General features: G+C 52.7%; 1 protein-coding gene across 1 annotated transcript; it reads right to left on the reverse strand.

Annotated features, from left to right (window-relative positions):
* Positions 1–664: 664 nt before the first annotated feature.
* LOC139603140 (uncharacterized) lies at positions 665–16,576 on the reverse strand. The gene is made up of 4 exons (XM_071453627.1): positions 16,411–16,576; positions 10,481–10,693; positions 9,409–9,754; positions 665–2,544 (listed from the first exon to the last, which is right to left on the reverse strand). Exons 1-4 carry the CDS (start codon positions 16,574–16,576, stop codon positions 2,430–2,432), a joined length of 840 nt encoding a protein of 279 aa, XP_071309728.1. The 3' UTR covers positions 665–2,429.
* Positions 16,577–18,066: the final 1,490 nt, after the last annotated feature.

Here is an 18,066-nt window from a genome sequence, read left to right on the forward strand (position 1 = left end):
TGGTTTGGGGTCAGAGGCACTGCTGGTTACAGCCCATGAGGGGGAGTTTGGGAATTCCTGTCCAGAGGCATTCCACAGCACAGCCTCTCCCTGCAGAGGAGTCCCTGCAGGGGCAAATGTGTGTCCAGGGCTGCTGAGGGTGCAGAGCCAGAGCCCAGGCCCTCGGGGGGCTGAGGGGACAGACAGGAGCCCATTGGCCACCCCTGGCTGTGTCCCCTCACCCTGGAGCATTGCTCAGCCCGGGTGCCAAGGGCAGGGCGAGTCCTTAGAGCAGCTTTGGGCTTCACCCGGGCTGGGTTCCACTCCCCAGGGCTCTGGGGTCCACAGCACTGCAGGCTGGGGGTCCTGAGCCCTCCACCATCACCAGCTCCCACCCCAGGGTACATTCCTTGGGCAGAACTTTCTCCCACAGAGCTGCAGAGTGACCTGAATATCAAAAATCCCAAACCAAACCCACATCCACCCCAAACCAGGCTCTGGTTGGCAGTCCTGGGTTCCTCTGCATAAAGGATGAGAACATGAACATTTGTGCTGTAAATGCAGCTTTTATCCACACTGGATCACCCCCAGATTCCAGCCAACACCTCCCCTGGGTCCCAGGCTGGGAAAACCAAAACCAGGGAGACCCAAGGGCTGAATGGGAACAGAGACAGGCTGAGTCCTGTGTATGCAAAAGAGTTTATTGGCAGTAAATAATCTTATATTTACAGGGATAAATCCAGCATGTGATCATCAGGGCAAGGCAGTCCTGGCCCTTCACCCTTCCTTAAAGGTGCATCTCTCTGTCCCTGCTCAGTCTGTCTGTCCTGCTGAGGCGGGAGCCCAGATGGTCCCAGCCCTACCCTGTCCCACTGCAGGATTTCATTCAAACCCTCTTTCCACAGCCAGAGCTCCCAAATTCACCCAGGCTCTGGCAGAGGGGCAGGGAGAACATTCCCCAGACACACTCAGCTCCAGGGAAGCAAACTCCCCCAGCACACAGAACATTTCCTGAGCATTTTCCCTCCTGACATCTCCATGTGCTGCTGTCACTTGTATCTGCATGGGTCAGGACAGGGGAACAGCCCCAGTGTTCCAGAGCTGAGGCACAATTTCAGTTTTTATGCTGGATTTCACAAATTGTTTTAATGCAATTTCACAATTTCACTGAGTTTATGCTTTGAAATGTGCAGGAACTGTTCACAGCTATTTCTGCCTTCTTTTTCAAAGCCATCTCAACACAAGGCATGATCTTCAAGGTGGAAACTTCATCTCCTGTAGGTGAAAGCAGAGATTTACATCCAAGTCACTGATCCAGCCTGCCTGGGAGAGAGGATTGGGAACTCCCAGCCCTGGGTGACTGAACAAACACAGCATCAGCCACCAGGAGCCATTTGCAAACAACTGAGCAGCAGACAAATGTGCAAATGTATCTGGTGGCTACTTCTGGATAATGAATGCATAATCTATTCCTATTCCCCTTCCTATCTGCTTCTGGATAATGTGTCTGGGAGCCTGAGTCAGGCTCACAAATGGCTGGCAACGAGGAAAACAGGCTGTGTTTGAGCCAAACATTATGTTCAGCAAATAAGGAGCAGTTTTGCCATGGGCAGCTGCTGTTGGAGCCCAGTGTCAGAATCTCAGAATCCCTCCATGCTCCACGATTCCAGCTCTGTGGACTGCTGACTTTTGCCTCGAAAATCTGATTTTTATGCCTGAACAGCAGAGTCTAAAGAGCATGATTGTATTCCTTCCCTATCTATCTGCTCATTAGAAAGTGGCTCTCACATTTATTTGCCTCAGCTGCTGGGAAGGCTCCAAAAATGCTAATTACAAGGCCATTGCAGTAAATTGCATTTGATGACATAACTCTGAGTCACTGGTTCAGGACATTTTCCCTCCTCTTCCCTGGAGCAACTCATTTAGCAAAGGTGAGGAAAAGCAGAGAATAACAGGCAGGCTCTTAGTGCATGACACTAGCAGGGAGCATTCCCACAGGGCTGTGACTTCTGGGTGTCCCAGGGGAGGCAGCTCCTCCTGGCAGTGGTGGCAACCTGGACACTGAAGGTTTTCCAGCCACTTTGGGAAATGCTGCACAGTCCTGAGAGCGAGAAGAGGAGCCTGAAACCACTGGGAGCCTTCCCAGGGCTGCCCATGCAGGAGCAAATCCCATTTTTCCCCTGGGAAATCTGCTCTCCATCCACTCAGCCCTTGGGGAAGAAGAAAGAAAAGTCACTTGGTGGTGATGGGAGGCAGAACCCTTCTCCCACCTGGGGCCATCCCCTGCTCCTGGTGGCTCCTCCGCAGGCAGCGATGATTCCCTGAGGAAGGGGCTCCTTCCCTTCAGCAGGTCCCTGCAGGGTGGATGGATGCTCTCCGTGTGGAGGTGCTGCAGCCCCTGAGGGCGCTCTCCGAGGCTCGGCAGCCTCCCCACGGCCCCCGGACCCCGCTCAGGCTTTGCGGATGATCCTGCCCGGCTTCCTCCAGTCGCGGCAGCGCTCCCGGCGCGCAGAGTGCACCAGGGGCCGGGAGAAGCTGCACGGGGCTGTCCTGGGGCTGCTGCTGCTGCTCGGGAACACAGCGAGAACATGTGAGTACTGCTGAGGAACACAGCAACAACGCATGGGTACTGCTCAGGAACACAGCAACAACACATGGGTACTGCTCAGGAACACAGCAACAACGCATGGGTACTGCTCAGGACAACAGCCAAGAACACATGGGTACTGCTCAGGAACACAGCCAAGAACACATGGGTACTGCTCAGGAACACAGCCAAAAACACATGGGTACTGCTCAGGAACACAGCAACAACACATGGGTACTGCTCAGGAACACAGCAAGAACACATGGGTACTGCTCAGGAACACAGCAAGAACACATGGGTACTGCTCAGGAACACAGCAACAACACACGGGTACTGCTCAGGACAACAGCCAAGAACACATGAGTACTGCTCAGGAACACAGCAACAATGCATGGGTACTGCCTGGGGCACCGCTGCACCCAGTGGGGCTCCTAAAGGACAGGTGTGTGGAAAGATGAAACAGAAAAGCCTTATAAATATGATTGTCTAGCAAAAGATTTTGAGAACTATAAGCAAGATTGAAATGAAAGCAAGCTTTGAGATCCCTCAGTTACTGAACACCTGGAAAACAATGGTGTGGCCAGCTGAAGGTGATCCCCTTTTGATGGAACAACACCCTCTGCTTGCAGACAGGCCCAAGGGGCAGAGCAGACCCTGCCAGCTTGGCAGAAGGGGCCCAAAGAGGAGTTTGTAGGGTTTAAAATGTAACACAGGATGGTAATGGAATGATTCTTATAGGCTGTATGGAAATGCTGTAGGATTTGTGTATTGTACTAGATTGGTTAGTGAGAATTAGAATATTCAACACAGATTTATTGTATTGTAACGAAAACTTCAAGCTCTTACCCCTTTTAGTCTCTTACCCTTTTACTCTCTCACCCTCTCATCCTCTCTCCCCTCTCTTCTCTCAGTCCTGCTCTTAGCTGTGCCTGGCAGCTCCCAGCAGGGCCCTGTCCCCAGGCCCTTTGCAATAAACCCCAAGTTCCAGCCCTGGCTCCAGAGATCTCTGGTCTCCGTCCATCCCCACCATCCTCCCCCCGATGCTCCTACAGACAGGGAATTCTGGTTCAGCACCGCTGCTGCCAAGGGATGCAGAGCTGGATCCTGCCCTGGTGCTCAGGGGGGCAGAGTCAGGGCTGAGCCTGCCCCAGGGCTGTGCCCCTGCTGGGTGAGGGGAACCTGCCCTGCCCCAGCTGCTGGAGGGCTTGGAAAGAGCTGCTGAGCTACACGAGCAGCTCAGAATTCCCTAAACAGAACCCCATAAACCCCACAAACAGAATCCCATAAACCCCCTAAACTGATCCACATAAACCCTCTAAACAGAACCCCATAAACCCCCTAAACAGAACCCCTTAAAACCCACAAAATAGAATCCTATAAACCCCACAAAATGAACCCCATAAACTCCACAAAACAGAACCCCCAACCCCCCCCTAAACTGAACCCCATAAACTCCATAAAACAGAACCCCATAAACCCCAGAGCCCCCAGGACCTTCCCCTCTGGTCAGGGGCCACTGACAGCAGCCCCCTTCAAAGCCTCCAGTATCTTTGAGCAGCTTTCCTTCAAACCACTAAACCGCACAATGCACTCCTGGCACTTCTTTGGGATTTTTGCCACCCTGGGTTCCCCCAGGGGCTGATCCTGGGGGTGATCCATGGGCCAAGCACACCCTGTGCAGAGGGGACAGTGCCCCAGAGCTGGCCCAGCTGCAGGAGCAGTGGGGTTGTGTTCACCTGGAGCCCCTCTGGGACAGCTCAGCCCCACTTGCCCTGGACATTTCTCCTCTCCCTGGGCCCCGTGTCCAGGCTTTTCTCCCCTTCCTCCTGCCTAATTCAGGCCCATTTTCACACTGGGTTTGCACAGCTGGCAAAAGGCTGGCACAGCAAACATGCACCTTGTGCTGCCAGGGCAGAGGGAGATGTGGGCACAGCAGGCTCTGCAGGAATTTGGGGTGACAGTCACTCGGGGTGAAGCACAGCCCCTCCCCATCCCTGCCAAGAGGGCTCTCCATGGTGATCTGTTCCAGATTGCAATGCAAGATGTTTTCCATTGCCATCTGTATGGCAGATCACCTTTGTCAAGTGGGCAGTTTGCCTGATCTCTCTCTCTGAGTGACCACATTCACACCCCCTGGGAGGGGACACTGCTGATAACAGCCATTGAATGTCCCTGCATGGCTGATAAGAACAATAACATCCCACTGGGAGATGTGAGCCCAGAGGGAGGAGCCAAGCATTCCTACCCAGATATAATCCAGAGGTTTGGAGACACCAGCACGGCTTCTCCACGGGATTCCCCAGAGGAACAGCAGCTGCCTCCTCTTCCACTGGATCTTCAGAGGCAGAATCCATCCTTCTCTACAGGATCCCTGCTCCAGCAGAACCACCCCTGACACTGCAGGAGGGCTGAGCCACATTTCCAATGGGACTGCCACCAACACCCTGACCCACAGGGTGTCAGGCTGGGCTCTGACTCTGGCAGTGTTGTTCTAGTGCCCTGCATTGTTCATTTTATCCTTTTATTTTCTTCCCTATTAAAGAACTGTTATTTCCTGCTCCCATATTTTTTCCTGAGAGCCCCTTAATTTAAAATTTATAGCAATTGGGAGGGGTGGGGAGGGTTTACATTCTCCATTTCAGGGGAGGCTCCTGCCTTCCTTAGCAGACTCCTGTCTTTCCAAACCGAGACATGATCTCTGGTGATCAGAGACCTCTCTCCTTTCTAGATCCTGCTCAGTCACTTGTCTTGTGATCCCCAGTGGCTTCATCAACAAACATTGTCCAGAGGAGCCATGGAGCTGCTCCAGGGCTGGAGCCAGGCTGGGAGAGCTGGGGGCGCTCACCTGGAGAGGAGAAGCTCCAGGGACAGCTCAGAGCCCCTGCCAGGGCCTGAAGGGGCTCCAGGAGAGCTGGAGAGGGACTGGGGACAAGGGATGGAGGGACAGGACACAGGGAATGGCTCCCAGTGCCAGAGGGCAGGGATGGATGGGATATTGGGAATTGGGAATTGTTCCCTGGCAGGGTGGGCAGGCCCTGGCACAGGGTGCCCAGAGCAGCTGGGGCTGCCCCTGGATCCCTGGCAGTGCCCAGGAAAAGCTCTGTGTTCTAAAGCTTTTTCAAAAAATATCTCTACAGATAATAAATAAAAGGGACCCAACATTGCCTGATTTCAGCAATTTAATGTGGCATTTTACATTTGTGCTTTGGCCTTCAGGCAAAAACCTCAATGTCCAGTGGCTGCTCCATCCCTGGCAGTGCCCAAGGCCAGGCTGGACATTGGGGCTTGGAGAAACCTGTCCAAGTGAGAGGAATGGTGGATTTGTCTTTCCAAACAAGCTGTGGGTCTGCTGGTAGATAAATAGCACTGGGAGATAAAAGAAACATTGGGAAGCATTCCACTGATTGATGAATGGAAAAAGATATTTGCTTTTACAAATAAACTTTAGGTTTACTGATAAACAAAATTGGACATTGAGATATGAAAGAAACAATGGGGAAGGAAAACCCCTAAATTCCGTAAGAATTAAAACTTCAAAGGGAGGGTTATACATTAGAGGGGAATCTTTCGTATCAGGTGTTTTGGGAAGTCTGAACCTCTCAAGTACCTCAGCCAGTGGGGAAAGAGAGAAGGGAAATGTGGCTGGGAAATTGGGATAAAAAGGAGGGGCATCCTCCAAAAATTCGAGAGACCCCAGGGGATGCCCCATGGCCTCTCCCTTTATTGGAATAAAGCAAAAGGACTCCTCTGTCTCCTTTTTGGACATAAACCTCTGCTGTTTGTGGATTAATTTTCCTGACACGAGTGAGTGACGCTGTGGGGGGCAGTGAAATTGCCTTTATGTCCCCTCCCAGTGCGGGGTTCTGGGCTGGGCTCCCCCTGCCCACAGCACCGGGGAAAGGCGAGCGGGAGCTCGGGGCCGGGGCTGTGAATGGAGCGGGGCGGGGGAGCCGCCAGCCGCACCAGGAGCGGAGGAAGCCGAGCTGTGGCAAAGCTGTGAATGTGAGAAGAAGCTGCCTCACAACAGAGCCTGTTACTATACAACAGCCACCAAGGGAGGGGAGCCCTGAAATCTGCCTGGGCTGAGGCTACAGTCGAGACAGAGCACCCTCCTGTCCTAATTCCTAATTAGCTGGCTGTTTAGAACTGAATTTCCTAATTGGTTTGGATATTAATTACCTTTACCAGTGGCAGGAGATGGAGGCTGAGCTCCTCAGCGCTGGCCCAGCTCCAGGCTGTGCTGGGAAGCAGTGCCCTCACACCCAGCTCATGCAGGGAGCTCTGCCTTGCTCTCACCTCTGGGTTAAGCTCTTGCAGGAAGGTTTTGGGTGGCTGCCTCTGCAAATCCTTCCTAAAATCCTGTAACCCTCGAGTCCCAGAGCACAGCAGCCCCTGGCTGGAGATGGCACCAGCCCTGCCGAGGCTGCACTGCTGTGGGAACCTTTACAATTAGAGGGTTTTAGGAAAGTTGTAAAAGGTAGGCTTTAGAAATAGCAGAACTGTAATTAGAGTTAAGCAGTAGCTATAAGATTTGTTAGTAAAATATTATATGAAAAAGTAGAAAGTAAGGACAAATAAAATAATGGTTTGTGTATTAACACTTGAATTAACATCGAGTTCTTTGTCTGTTGCTGGGGATGTGAGCTGATGGCACCTTCCCATTGTCATACCCATGTAATGAGAGAGATGCTGGAAAATCAAACAGCTCAAGATGTCTTTCCCAGCAGTCCTGTCCTGATGGTGATTTGTACACAGAGCCCCAACAACAACAACACACTGCCACTGCCACAGGGCTGGGCTGGGCTGGGTGTCCCAGTCCCTGATCTCTCTCTGGAGCAGGTGCTGTGCTGCTCCTGGCCTGGTGCAAGGCATGAGGAAGCTTTTCCCCACTGCTGAGCCACAGCTTGGACTCCATGGAAAGGCTTGAGATGTGGCTGGCAGCTGTTTCTGATCATCCTCTGAGCCCAGGATCAAACTGAAGGATGAACATCTGGTTCCAGCTGTGCTCTCTGGGCACTGGAAACTCTGGGCTCATCAGTGAGCTCTGGGCTCATCACATTATTGCAGCAGGAGTGAGCTGCAACGTGAGCCCAGGCTACAGCAGAACCAGCAGGGACAGCCTGACATGGGACAATCTTAATTCCTCTAAAAGGATCCCAATTCCTCCTGTGACTCTGCAGTTCTCTGGGTCACAGAGCTTCACCTGCCTGTGGTGCAGCCTGTGAATTATCCCTTGATCCACACAGGCCTGGTGGCTCTGCTTTCCAGGCTGGGGGCAGGGCTGTGGCAGCAGGGTGGGCTGCACACCCAGCTGGGATGGAGAGGGCTGGGGTGGCTCCAGGATGTGGAGCCCTGCACAGATCATCCAGCTTGGTCCCACATCCCAAAACAAGGCTGGGTGAGCTGGCAGCTCTTGAGGATTTTTGGTTTTGATGGGGTACCTAATTCTCTTTAAAAACCCCCAGTCCTGGCACATTGTTCTGGCTGCTGGGTCCAGGTTGTTTGGTGGCTCTGAGTAACCCAAATAACTCCCTTAGGTTTTCTCTCTGGCATCAGGGTGTCCCTGAGCTCAGTGCAAGTTGTGTCCCAGTTCCTCCCTGCACTCTGCCTTGGAGACAGCGAGGAAATCTGCCTCTGACCTCGATCAGAACCCAGTCAGCCCCATCCCCTTCAAGCTATTTCTGTGCTGTCTCCACCCATGGCAGTGTTCCCAGTGCTGATCATTTCACTTGCACAAGGTGCAGCTGAGCTCTGCTGGTCTGGAGACCCAGCCAGGGATGGTGTTCCTGAGCTGTGGAGATCCAGCCAGGGATGGTGTTCCTGAGCTGTGGATGAAGGGGCTGGGAGCTGCTGATTTCCAGCCAGCCATGGGTGCATCCTCACCCTTTCTTTCTCACCTCATTCTTTCTCTGGGGTTTCATGGATGGAGCCACCTCTGGGGGTGTGTGTGCAGCACAGGCACAGCAGGGCTGGAACTGGGGCTGGGAATGATGCACATCACAGGATTAGGATCAGCACTGAGCTGAGCTCTGTGCACTCGAGCTGCAGCAGCCAGACCTGCAGCAAACTGGGTCACGGGCTCATTTTTAGGTCCAAAGCTCTGAGGGGTTGGAGTGCCATGGCCTGAGATCTGGCAGGAGGTGCATTTTGGGGTGTGATTCCCTAATCCCAGGGCTGGTGGAAGATAAGGAATATCTGACCCCAACCAAGCTGACTACAACCCCAAACACTGTTACATGTGAACAACACGTAAACAATGTTTTCAGGAGCAGATCTGAATTTTAAAAATATGCAGCATTTTTCATTAATTTCCCTTATTTCTCCAGCTCATTTTTGTTGTTGTTGTTAGGCAGAAAACAAGGGATTGGTGTAGTGGGCACAGCCCAGGGAGTGGGAGGAGACAGAGAGATAGTGACATGCACGGTAGTGGTTTAACATGAAATACTCTGCAGTCTCTGGAGCTTTGTGCCTCATTGATGAATATCATGCATGAAGTGTAGCTCCTTGTGCTACCCACATTTTTCTCTTCCAGATCTGGTGATTGGGAACCTGAGTCACAGCAAATATGCTGAGTTACAGCACATTTCCACTAAAAAAAAAAATCCCAGGAAAAACCTCAGGCAAACGACAGGCGCGGTGTTTATCTGCAAGTGTGTCAAATGCACGGGATGCTCAGACAATGCAGGCTCAGAGGATTAACAGACCTTAATCCCCCTCAGTGCATAATGCCCAGCAGATGAGACAGACACAGACAGACACAGACACATCCATCAGGACCGGTGGATGCACACAAAAACAACGTCCCCATGCAAACATCCCCCTTGGGAGCAGCACGGGCTCACCTGGAGGACCACACGGGACCCGCCTGCTTCTTGGGCTTGGCCATCTGCTTCTGGTACTCCATCCAGCCGCTCACCAGCTCGTGCAGGATCATCACGTAGAGAAGGAAAATGAGAATCCTGGGATCCATCCGCGGCACCTCGGGGTCTGCTTCATTGGGCACGGGTGGCATCGGCTCGGGGCAGCCGCCGCTGCTGCGGGAGCCGCGGGATGCGAGCGAGGCTGCGGGAGCGGGCTGGGCTCTGTGCGGAGCGAGGAAATCCCCGGGGATCACAGCCCGGTGCCTGCGCTGGGTCACATCCAGCCCCCGGAGCCCCCCTGGCTGCCCGCTGGGTCCGCAGCGCTCCGCTGGAGGAGGAGAGGAGCAGCAACAGCAGGAGAAGGAGAGGAGCAGAGCAGGGGCAGGAGCAGCAACAGCAGGAGAAGGAGAGGAGCAGAGCAGGAGCAGGAGCAGCAGGAGAAGGAGAGGAGCAGAGCAGGGGCAGGAGCAGCAACAGCAGCAGCGGCAGGAGCAGGGCAGGGGCAGGGGCAGAGCAGGAGCAGCAGCGGCAGGAGAAGGAGCAAGAGAAGGTGCAGAAGCAAGAGCAGGAGTAGAACAGGGGCAGGGGCAGGAGCAGAGCAGGGGCAGGAGAAGGAGAAGGAGCAGAGCAGCAGGAGAAGAAGGAGCAGAGCAGGAGAAGGAGCAGAGCAGGAGAAGGAGCAGGAGCTGGAGCAGGAGCTGGAGCAGAGCAGGAGCAGCAGCAGAAGGAGAAGGAGCAGAGCAGGAGCTGGAGCAGAGCAGGAGCTGGAGCAGAGCCGCAGGAGCAGCAGCTGCCCCTCGGGGGCTGCAGGGGAGCCGGGGCTGCCGTGCCCAAGCAGCGGCACAGGCACGGAGCGCCGCTGCTGCCAGGAACAAATCAAACCCCGGACAGTGCCTGGGGATCCTCCGAGCTGGCTCTTCCCAGTGCCTCAGGATTTGGGGCTGCACCGAGCCAATATTGTTCAGGAGTGTTACTGAGTATTTCGCAGCTGAGAATTTTTTCTCCTGTTGTTCTCTCACTCTCTTATTTTGTTTTCCTTGCTGTTATCCCTTACCTGAAGGTTCAGCTGCTGTTTTCCCGGTGTGAGGCTCTGACAGGCTCCTGATGTGCAGGAAAGCTGTGGCCACAGCATCCGGGCTCCCCAAAGCACAGCTCCTCTCCCAGCCCCTCAACCTCCTTCCCTTAGAGTGGAGGATCCAGCTGAGATCTGGTTGTGTCACCAGATCACAGAATCCCAGAATGGTTTGGATTGGAAGAGACCTTAAAACTCATCTCATTCCACCCCTGCCATGGGCAGGGACACCTCCCACCATCCCAGGTGGCTCCAGCCTGGCCTTGGGCACTGCCAGGGATCCAGGGGCAGCCCCAGCTGCTCTGGGCACCCTGTGCCAGGGTCTGAACACCCTGAGATGCCTTCAGCCTCTCCCTTTTTTTCTCCATGGACACAATGCAGTACTTGTGCCTGGAGTTTCTAGCAGGATAAAAACAGAAAGTGTCTTGCTATGACACTTGTATGAACCCCAAAAAAAAAAAAAGCTCCCCTAATAATTGTTTTTAAAACCATCTTAGTCAAAATTCACCTTCTTCCAGTGCAATATTTCCATAAGTGAAACAATAAGCCCTCAATAACTATTTATGGTTATCCAGAACCAGACCTGTGCCCAATGGAGCTGTGGAGCAGCAGAAAGGGACCCAGAGGAGGGGCAAACCCAGGGAGCCCCAGGATCCTCCTTCCCACAGCTCCTGCACAGACAGGGAGAGCTGGGCAGTGCAGTCCAGGTGTGACAAACACATCACAACCCTCCCACCATAAACTCAGCTCAGGGAAGGCGCTGCCCACCCAGCCCAGCTCACCTCACCCACCTGAGCCAGAGGCTCCTCAGAAACTTTCAACCCTTGGGTGTGTAAGCACAGACAAGGGTGCAGCAGCCAGGGCTCTGATAATTTTCTATTAAGTACCAATTTAACACACATTAGGGAATGCTAATTCCATTCTAGGTCTGCACATGAAATCAACCCCAGGGTCCCCAGACAAACACCTCCAGGTGCTGTGGGACTTTCCCTCAGGCAGCTCCTGAGGAGCCCAGAAGTGCTGAGTAACTCTAAACTGGGAGGAGAGGAGCTCAGGGAGGGAGTGAGCAAGTGAATGAAAGCAGCCAGGACTGGAGGTGTCCTAGCAGCTCTGAAAATGGGAATATTTGAGGTTCTCCATGAAGGGATAGTGGAGCTGCTCCCATGGCAACAGAGAGAGTTGCCAGGCTGTGGGTGATGGGTTCCAGTGTATGGCAGAGTCAGATGTGGGGAGGGGGGGACACCAAGGACAACACTGATATTTTATACATGTGCAATTTTTGATGAGTAAACCCAGCGTGACTCCTTTGTTCCAGGGGAGAGAAGCTTCTCCCACAGGGAGAGACATTACCAGGGCAGGAGCAGCAGAATAACTCCTAACAACTCACTCAGCTCTGTAAGAGATGCTCCAACAGCTGAACAAAAATAATACTTAATACTACATAAGGTAGAAAAGCCAACAATTCATGAGCTGAGAGCACAGCAGCTGATTCCCAAACTGAGACTAGCCATGAGCAGTAAGTTCTGTGACAAATGAGTAAAAAATATTTAGATTTTAGAGTGATTGAAGCCCAGTTTGGCAGGGCAGGGTGCTGCTGAGGGACCCCTGTGGTGGCCACGGGGTTCAGGGGGTACAGGCCCCCCCTCACAGCAGTGGGGAGCCCTGGCATGTTGGTGTTTCCTCTCTGCCCTCAGCCTGAAGGTAGATTTAGATGAGATATTGGGAATTAGGAATTGTTCCCTGTGAGGGTGGGCAGGCCCTGGCCCAGGGTGCCCAGAGCAGCTGGGGCTGCCCCTGGATCCCTGGCAGTGCCCAAGGCCAGGCTGGACAGGGCTGGGAGCACCTGGGACAGTGGGAGGTGTCCCTGCCATGGCAGGGGTGGGATGGGATGGGGTTTAAGGTCCCTTTTAACCCAAACCAGTCTGGGATTCTGTGATTCCACAAGTTCAGCCCAAGGGCAGAGCCTCAGTGCTCCCCTGCAGTCTGGTGGGAGCAGAACCTGTGAGGACCCTTCATGTGTCCAAGCACTGGCAGCAGAGCCCAGCAGGTGCCTGCAGGGTTGGGAGCCATTAACAGCTGGGCTCTTGCCCTGTTTGATAATCATCAGTACCCAGAGATAAGGCAATAAAATGTGTATTCAGCGTTATCACACAGCACAGGCACCAAACAGAACAGAGCCTGGAGCTGCTCCCCAGCTCTGCAAAGGGCTCTGATGGAGAGCCAGCACTCCTCACCCTGTCCCTGCTGCTCTCACACAGCCCTCAGCAATGACAACCCCTGGGAGAGGCTGTGGGACAGGAGAAAACTCCCCAGCTTGAACGAGAGGGAAGCAGGACCTGGGCTGGTGTCAGAGTGAAATAGGAGCCAGGTCTCATAAGCTTTTGGAGGTCTATTTTACACTTAAGATTGTTTAGCTACTTTAGAAGGCATAAAATCAGCAGGATGGCTTCTGTTGCAGTGTGGGAAACAAAGAGGTTTTAATGAAAGGCAAAATAACAAACTCTTTACCAAAAAAAACTGATTTAGGTGCAAGAGGCCCTCCTGCCTTTGGTAAAACACCTCACAAAACCATTGGTTTCTTTGTTCTCTTCTTTTTTTAGTAAATTGCCCAGGTGGGACTTTTTGGCTCTTGTCCAATTGGCCATCCTTAAATTTGAGGTGAAATCTTCCAGGTCCTATGAGATGCCTTTTTCACCGAATCGAGGAGAGAAACTTCTGGGCTTCTTTCCTTTTTAAGGGGACAAAGGAGAGTTTTGTCACTCTGTCAACAAGGGGCACATTCCTACATCAGAGGGGCTGGAACTCAGGCAGGCTGTGGAGAGCAGGGAATGAAACCAAACCTGGGGAGACAGAGCAGAGTGCCCAGCTCTGGTGGGACACAAAGCCAAGCAGAGGAGCTGGAAGCAGGCACAGAAGGGATGCAGCTGAGCCCTGAGCAATGACAACACCTCATTCCTAAGCAGCAGCAAGGGCAGGTTGGAAATTGCTCTGTAAAACCAGGCTGGACATGAGGCCAAGCTGCTTTGTCCAAGGCTCAGTTCAGCTGGTTGGGCTGGAATTAAAACCCAGAATAATTCACCAGCCCTTCACCCCTTGCAAGCCCAGCTGCTGCAGCATTCCCACTGTTTGGGCTGGGCATTGCTGTGACAAAGGCCCTGAGGAACAGGACTGTGTCCCTGTCTTGGTTTGGAAAGACAGGAGTGTGCTAAGGAAGGCAGGAGCCTCCCCTGAAATGGAGAATGTAAACCCTCCCCACCCCTCCCAATTGCTATAAATTTTAAATTAAGGGGCTCTCAGGAAAAAATATGGGAGCAGGAAATAACAGTTCTTTAATAGGGAAAAGGAATAAAAGGATAAAATAAACAATGCAGTGCACTAGAACAACACTGCCAGAGTCAGAACCCAGCCTGACACCCTGTGGGTCAGGGTGTTGGTGGCAGTCCCATTGGAAATGTGGCTCAGCCCTCCTGCAGTGTCAGGGGTGGTTCTGCTGGAGCAGGGATCCTGTAGAGAAGGATGGATTCTGCCTCTGAAGATCCAGGGGAAGGAGAGGCAGCTGCTGTTCCTCTGGGGAATCCCATGGAGAAGCCGTGCTGGTGTCTCCAAACCTCTGGATTATATCTGGGTAGCAATGCTTGGCTCCTCCCTCTGGGCTCACATCTCCCAATGGGATGTTATAGTTCTTATCAGCCATGCAGGGACATTCCATGGCTGTTATCAGCAGATGTCCCCTCCCAGGGAGGAGTGATTGTGGTCACTCAAAGAGAGAGATAAGGCAAACTGCCCACTTGACAAAGGTGATCTGCCATACAGATGGCAATGGAAAACATCTTGCATTGCAATCTTCAGCAGTCCCTCTGCTCCCCAGGGCCCATTTCCCTCAGTCTGGGTGTTAATCCAAGCCTCTTTATTCCTGAAGAGATTTTAAGAACCAGAGGTGGAGGTGCCAGTTAATATCTATATTCATTGCAGCCCCAAGGGCACCTGCAGCACCAACAATCACATTCCTTCAGGCTCCTGAGAAGCAGCCAGCATCCCAATCTTCCTCCTGGAATGTGGTGTGGCTGAGTAACAAAGGGAAAACCCCCCTTCCTGAGGCTCACCATTGCCCCAGAACTCTCACAGCCCCCAAGGTACATCACAAAAAGGCAGCAACAACTGGTTTATTACAGCAAATCAGATTGACCTAAACCTTGCTGCAATTTTTGGCTCTTTAGAAGGAATTCCTGAGTTTCACTGCAAGGACAATGATCTGCATTTCCCTTTTGGGGCCCAAAGGCTGCAGGATCCCTGCAGCTACCAGGGCAGACAAGTTCTGGAGTCACCAAACCTCCCACACAGAGGTCAAACTGAAACATCAGGGCAAGGAGCTCTTGCAAGAGGAGACCAAAATCCCTGTGGCATCCAAAAGGTCCAGTGACCCCCCCAGGCAGAGCCAGGCCACAAACACTTGCAAGTGCAAGTGCCTCTGCTCAGACACAGCACTGGCCAAGGTGCATTGGAGGTCCTGGTGTCCCCAAATCCCCCAGCAGGGCTCTGTTGCTTTCAGGGTTCTTTCCTGCACCTCCATAGCCAAAGCCCATGAATGTTGTCCTGCTGGGTGTAGGTGAGATGGAAAACTGATTCCCTTCCCTGCCCTTTGGCTGCCCTTCAAGGAAGGAACCTGTAAAAATCCCTCTGGAATTCTGGGATTATTCAGTGGACACTGAGCAGAGACCTTGGTGCTGGTTTGGAGAAGGTGGCTGGGAACAAAGCTGTGACCCACTGGAGCAGGTGTTTTGTTGTTTCTGGCACCCAGGCTTGGTTTCACAAGTCCCTGGTGACACCTTGACCAAGGTGTGAGCTCAGGGGAATAAAGCACAGCAGGCACAGCCCTCTCTCTGCTCTCTCAGCACACCAGGGCTCCCTTCCTTCCATGGAACAGAGAGGAGAGTGGACACAACCTGCCAGAGCAGCTCTCAGCCTGCAGAGCAGAGAGGAAAATGGAGTTTCTGAGTTTCAAAGAACAATGAGCTTTGCAGAATGTGTCAGCTCCTTCCACAGGCTCACATGAGTCAATAATTAACAGAAGAAAGAACAGATGCTATGAGACACATTTCTTCTGAGGGTATTTACTTGCTTCTACCTACAACTGTGCCTGAAAAAGTGGTAATATGAAACTGCATTCCTAATCACTGGCTTGCTTTGTATCAGATTGGTAATGATTCATTACCAGCATTTTGTACACATTTCACCACTTCTTTGTTCTGTTAACCCTCATCAGGCAACTCAGCTTTGGCACAGCAAATTGATGCTGGCCTGAGGGGAAAAAATTAATATTAAAACTACAATAACAATTGTCTCCTGAGTCCTGGACTGGTTTTTTATGACAATAGCACAAGAACCAGCACGGTTTATTCTGGCTCAGGCTGGAGGGCTGGTTATAGGAATTACAAATATTACAGGAATATTTGAGGGCAGGGAGGCCCTGGCACAGGGTGCCCAGAGCAGCTGGGGCTGCCCCTGGATCCCTGGCAGTGCCCAAGGCCAGGCTGGGCAGGGCTGGGAGCACCTGGGACAGTGGGAGGTGTCCCTGCCATGGCAGGGGTGGCACTGGATGGGCTTTAAGGTCCCTTTCAACCCAAACCCTGCTGATTCTTTCTCCCTTTCTTGCCACAGAATGGCATTCACTGTTGAAGGACAGACCCCAGTTCTCACTCCTGGGCTGCTCTCTCCAGGATGTGAGGCTGTGAGATGTGAGGATCTCCCAGGGATGTTTTTCCCCTTCCCTGGGCCCAGGCCCTGCTGATGAGGAGAAGCAGAGCTCAGACTCAGCCCAAGGCAGCTCTGGCAGCCCAGCTGAGACACCTTTGCCCCTTGTGCAATTGTTTTGCTAGAAAAGGAAGCAGGTTTCACTGCCTCCAGTTGTTCACCCTCGTCCTTCTCCTCAAACTCCCCTGGCAGGTCCAGCAGGCTGAAATCCACCCACTCAGATGGTTCAGCTGCTTTGGTGAATTCTCCTTCCAGCTGGACTGACCTTGTTATCTTTGCTGTGGGCTCCCTGTGCTGCTGCACTCTCCTCCATTTGCTGATGGTCATTTTTGCACCACAGAGGGCAAGAACAGGGAAGGGACTTGGGAAAGAGCAGGGAATGCAGAGGATGCCCATGAACTGTGTGATGTGTCTCAGCACTGAGTGGCCCTGGGGGGAGCTGCCCTCAATCCAGGTTCTACACCCACCTGAAGCTCTGAGGTGCTGATTTGCCCCTTGTTTTTAATGCTGAGCCTGGCCCTGGTGGAAGGGGAGTGCTGGCAAGGACACCCAGAGCATGCCTGGGGTTCAGAGCCATGGGGAAGGAGCTTGGTCCTTGTTAACAAAACAGCCTGGAGGGCAAATTAAGGTGAGAAAGGCAAGTGGAGAGAGCAGAGAGGTCACAGAAGGATCTGCCAGAGCTGCAAGGACAGAAAGTGCAGAAATACTTCATCCTCCTGCAAAGCTGCTCCAGCAAGGCTCCCATGCACAGACACATCTAGAGGAACAGGGGCACTTGTGTGCCAGGACAGGCTTCTCACTGCTGTCCAAAAGGGAACACAGAGTTCTGACACCTGTGTGTCACCCACCAAAACTGAGATAAAGGCTGGAGAGCCCCATGTGCTCTGCCTCTGCCTCCAGAGAGACCCAGAGCAGCCAGGCCCAGGTGTGGCACAGCCCTGCCCCACAGAGCTCTGCTGCTGGGCACCTCCAAACACCCCTCCTGAGACAGCCCCAGCCTGAGGAGAGCTCAAATAGCATTGAGAGCAGATAGAAACACCTTTAATGCACCTACAGGCAAAATCAGGGATGTTCTCTACCCTCAAATGGCTGAATTATACTGAAAAAGTAATTAAATAACTAAGAAAAAATTACCTCTCTCCCAGCTGAAACTGGGACAGGAGTTAACAAGATTTTTCATGTCACTTCATTTTCTGGGCTAGATGCAACTCCTCCAAAGCTGAAGACAGACATTCATCCCAAGGAGCTGGATAAGGGGAACTTCTCCTCCTTTACAGGGGAAGTCACAAACCAAATTCCCCACCACACACAACTCATCAGAATTAACCTAAAGGAGACTGCAAAGCCTGAATCCTGCAGCAGCACTGCCAGAAAAGCCCCTTGGAGAGAGATGACTGTTTTCACTGCTTTTGGAGAGAGCACCTGCACAGCAGAGAACAGTGACCTCTCACCAAGGGACTTTTCTGGCAGAGCTGCTGCAGGATTCAGGCTTTGCTGTCTCCTTTACCAGACACTGCTTTCAATGTCCACCTTCCCTCCAGCCACCTGCACCATTCCCATTCATTGTTCCCAAGCATTTTCCAGTGGGTGCAGTGCCCACAGCACCAGGACAGGGGGTTCTGCCCAGGAGCAGATGCTCTGCAGCATTCAGAGGTGTGAGGACACCTGACAATGGTTCAGTTGTCCACCTCTTGTTATCCTGCAAATCACAGCCCAGCTGAGCCTCACTGAGTTCCTCTGATGCCTCAGGAAAGCCCACAGACCTGAATTCTTTGTGAAAATTCTCTCTGCAGTCAGGCTCAGTGGGTTTGGAGAGA

This window comes from Agelaius tricolor, unplaced genomic scaffold (assembly GCF_023055355.1).
Source record: "Agelaius tricolor isolate 1412-34295 unplaced genomic scaffold, bAgeTri1.0.p SCAF_37, whole genome shotgun sequence".
In the NCBI taxonomy this organism is placed as follows: domain Eukaryota; kingdom Metazoa; phylum Chordata; class Aves; order Passeriformes; family Icteridae; genus Agelaius; species Agelaius tricolor.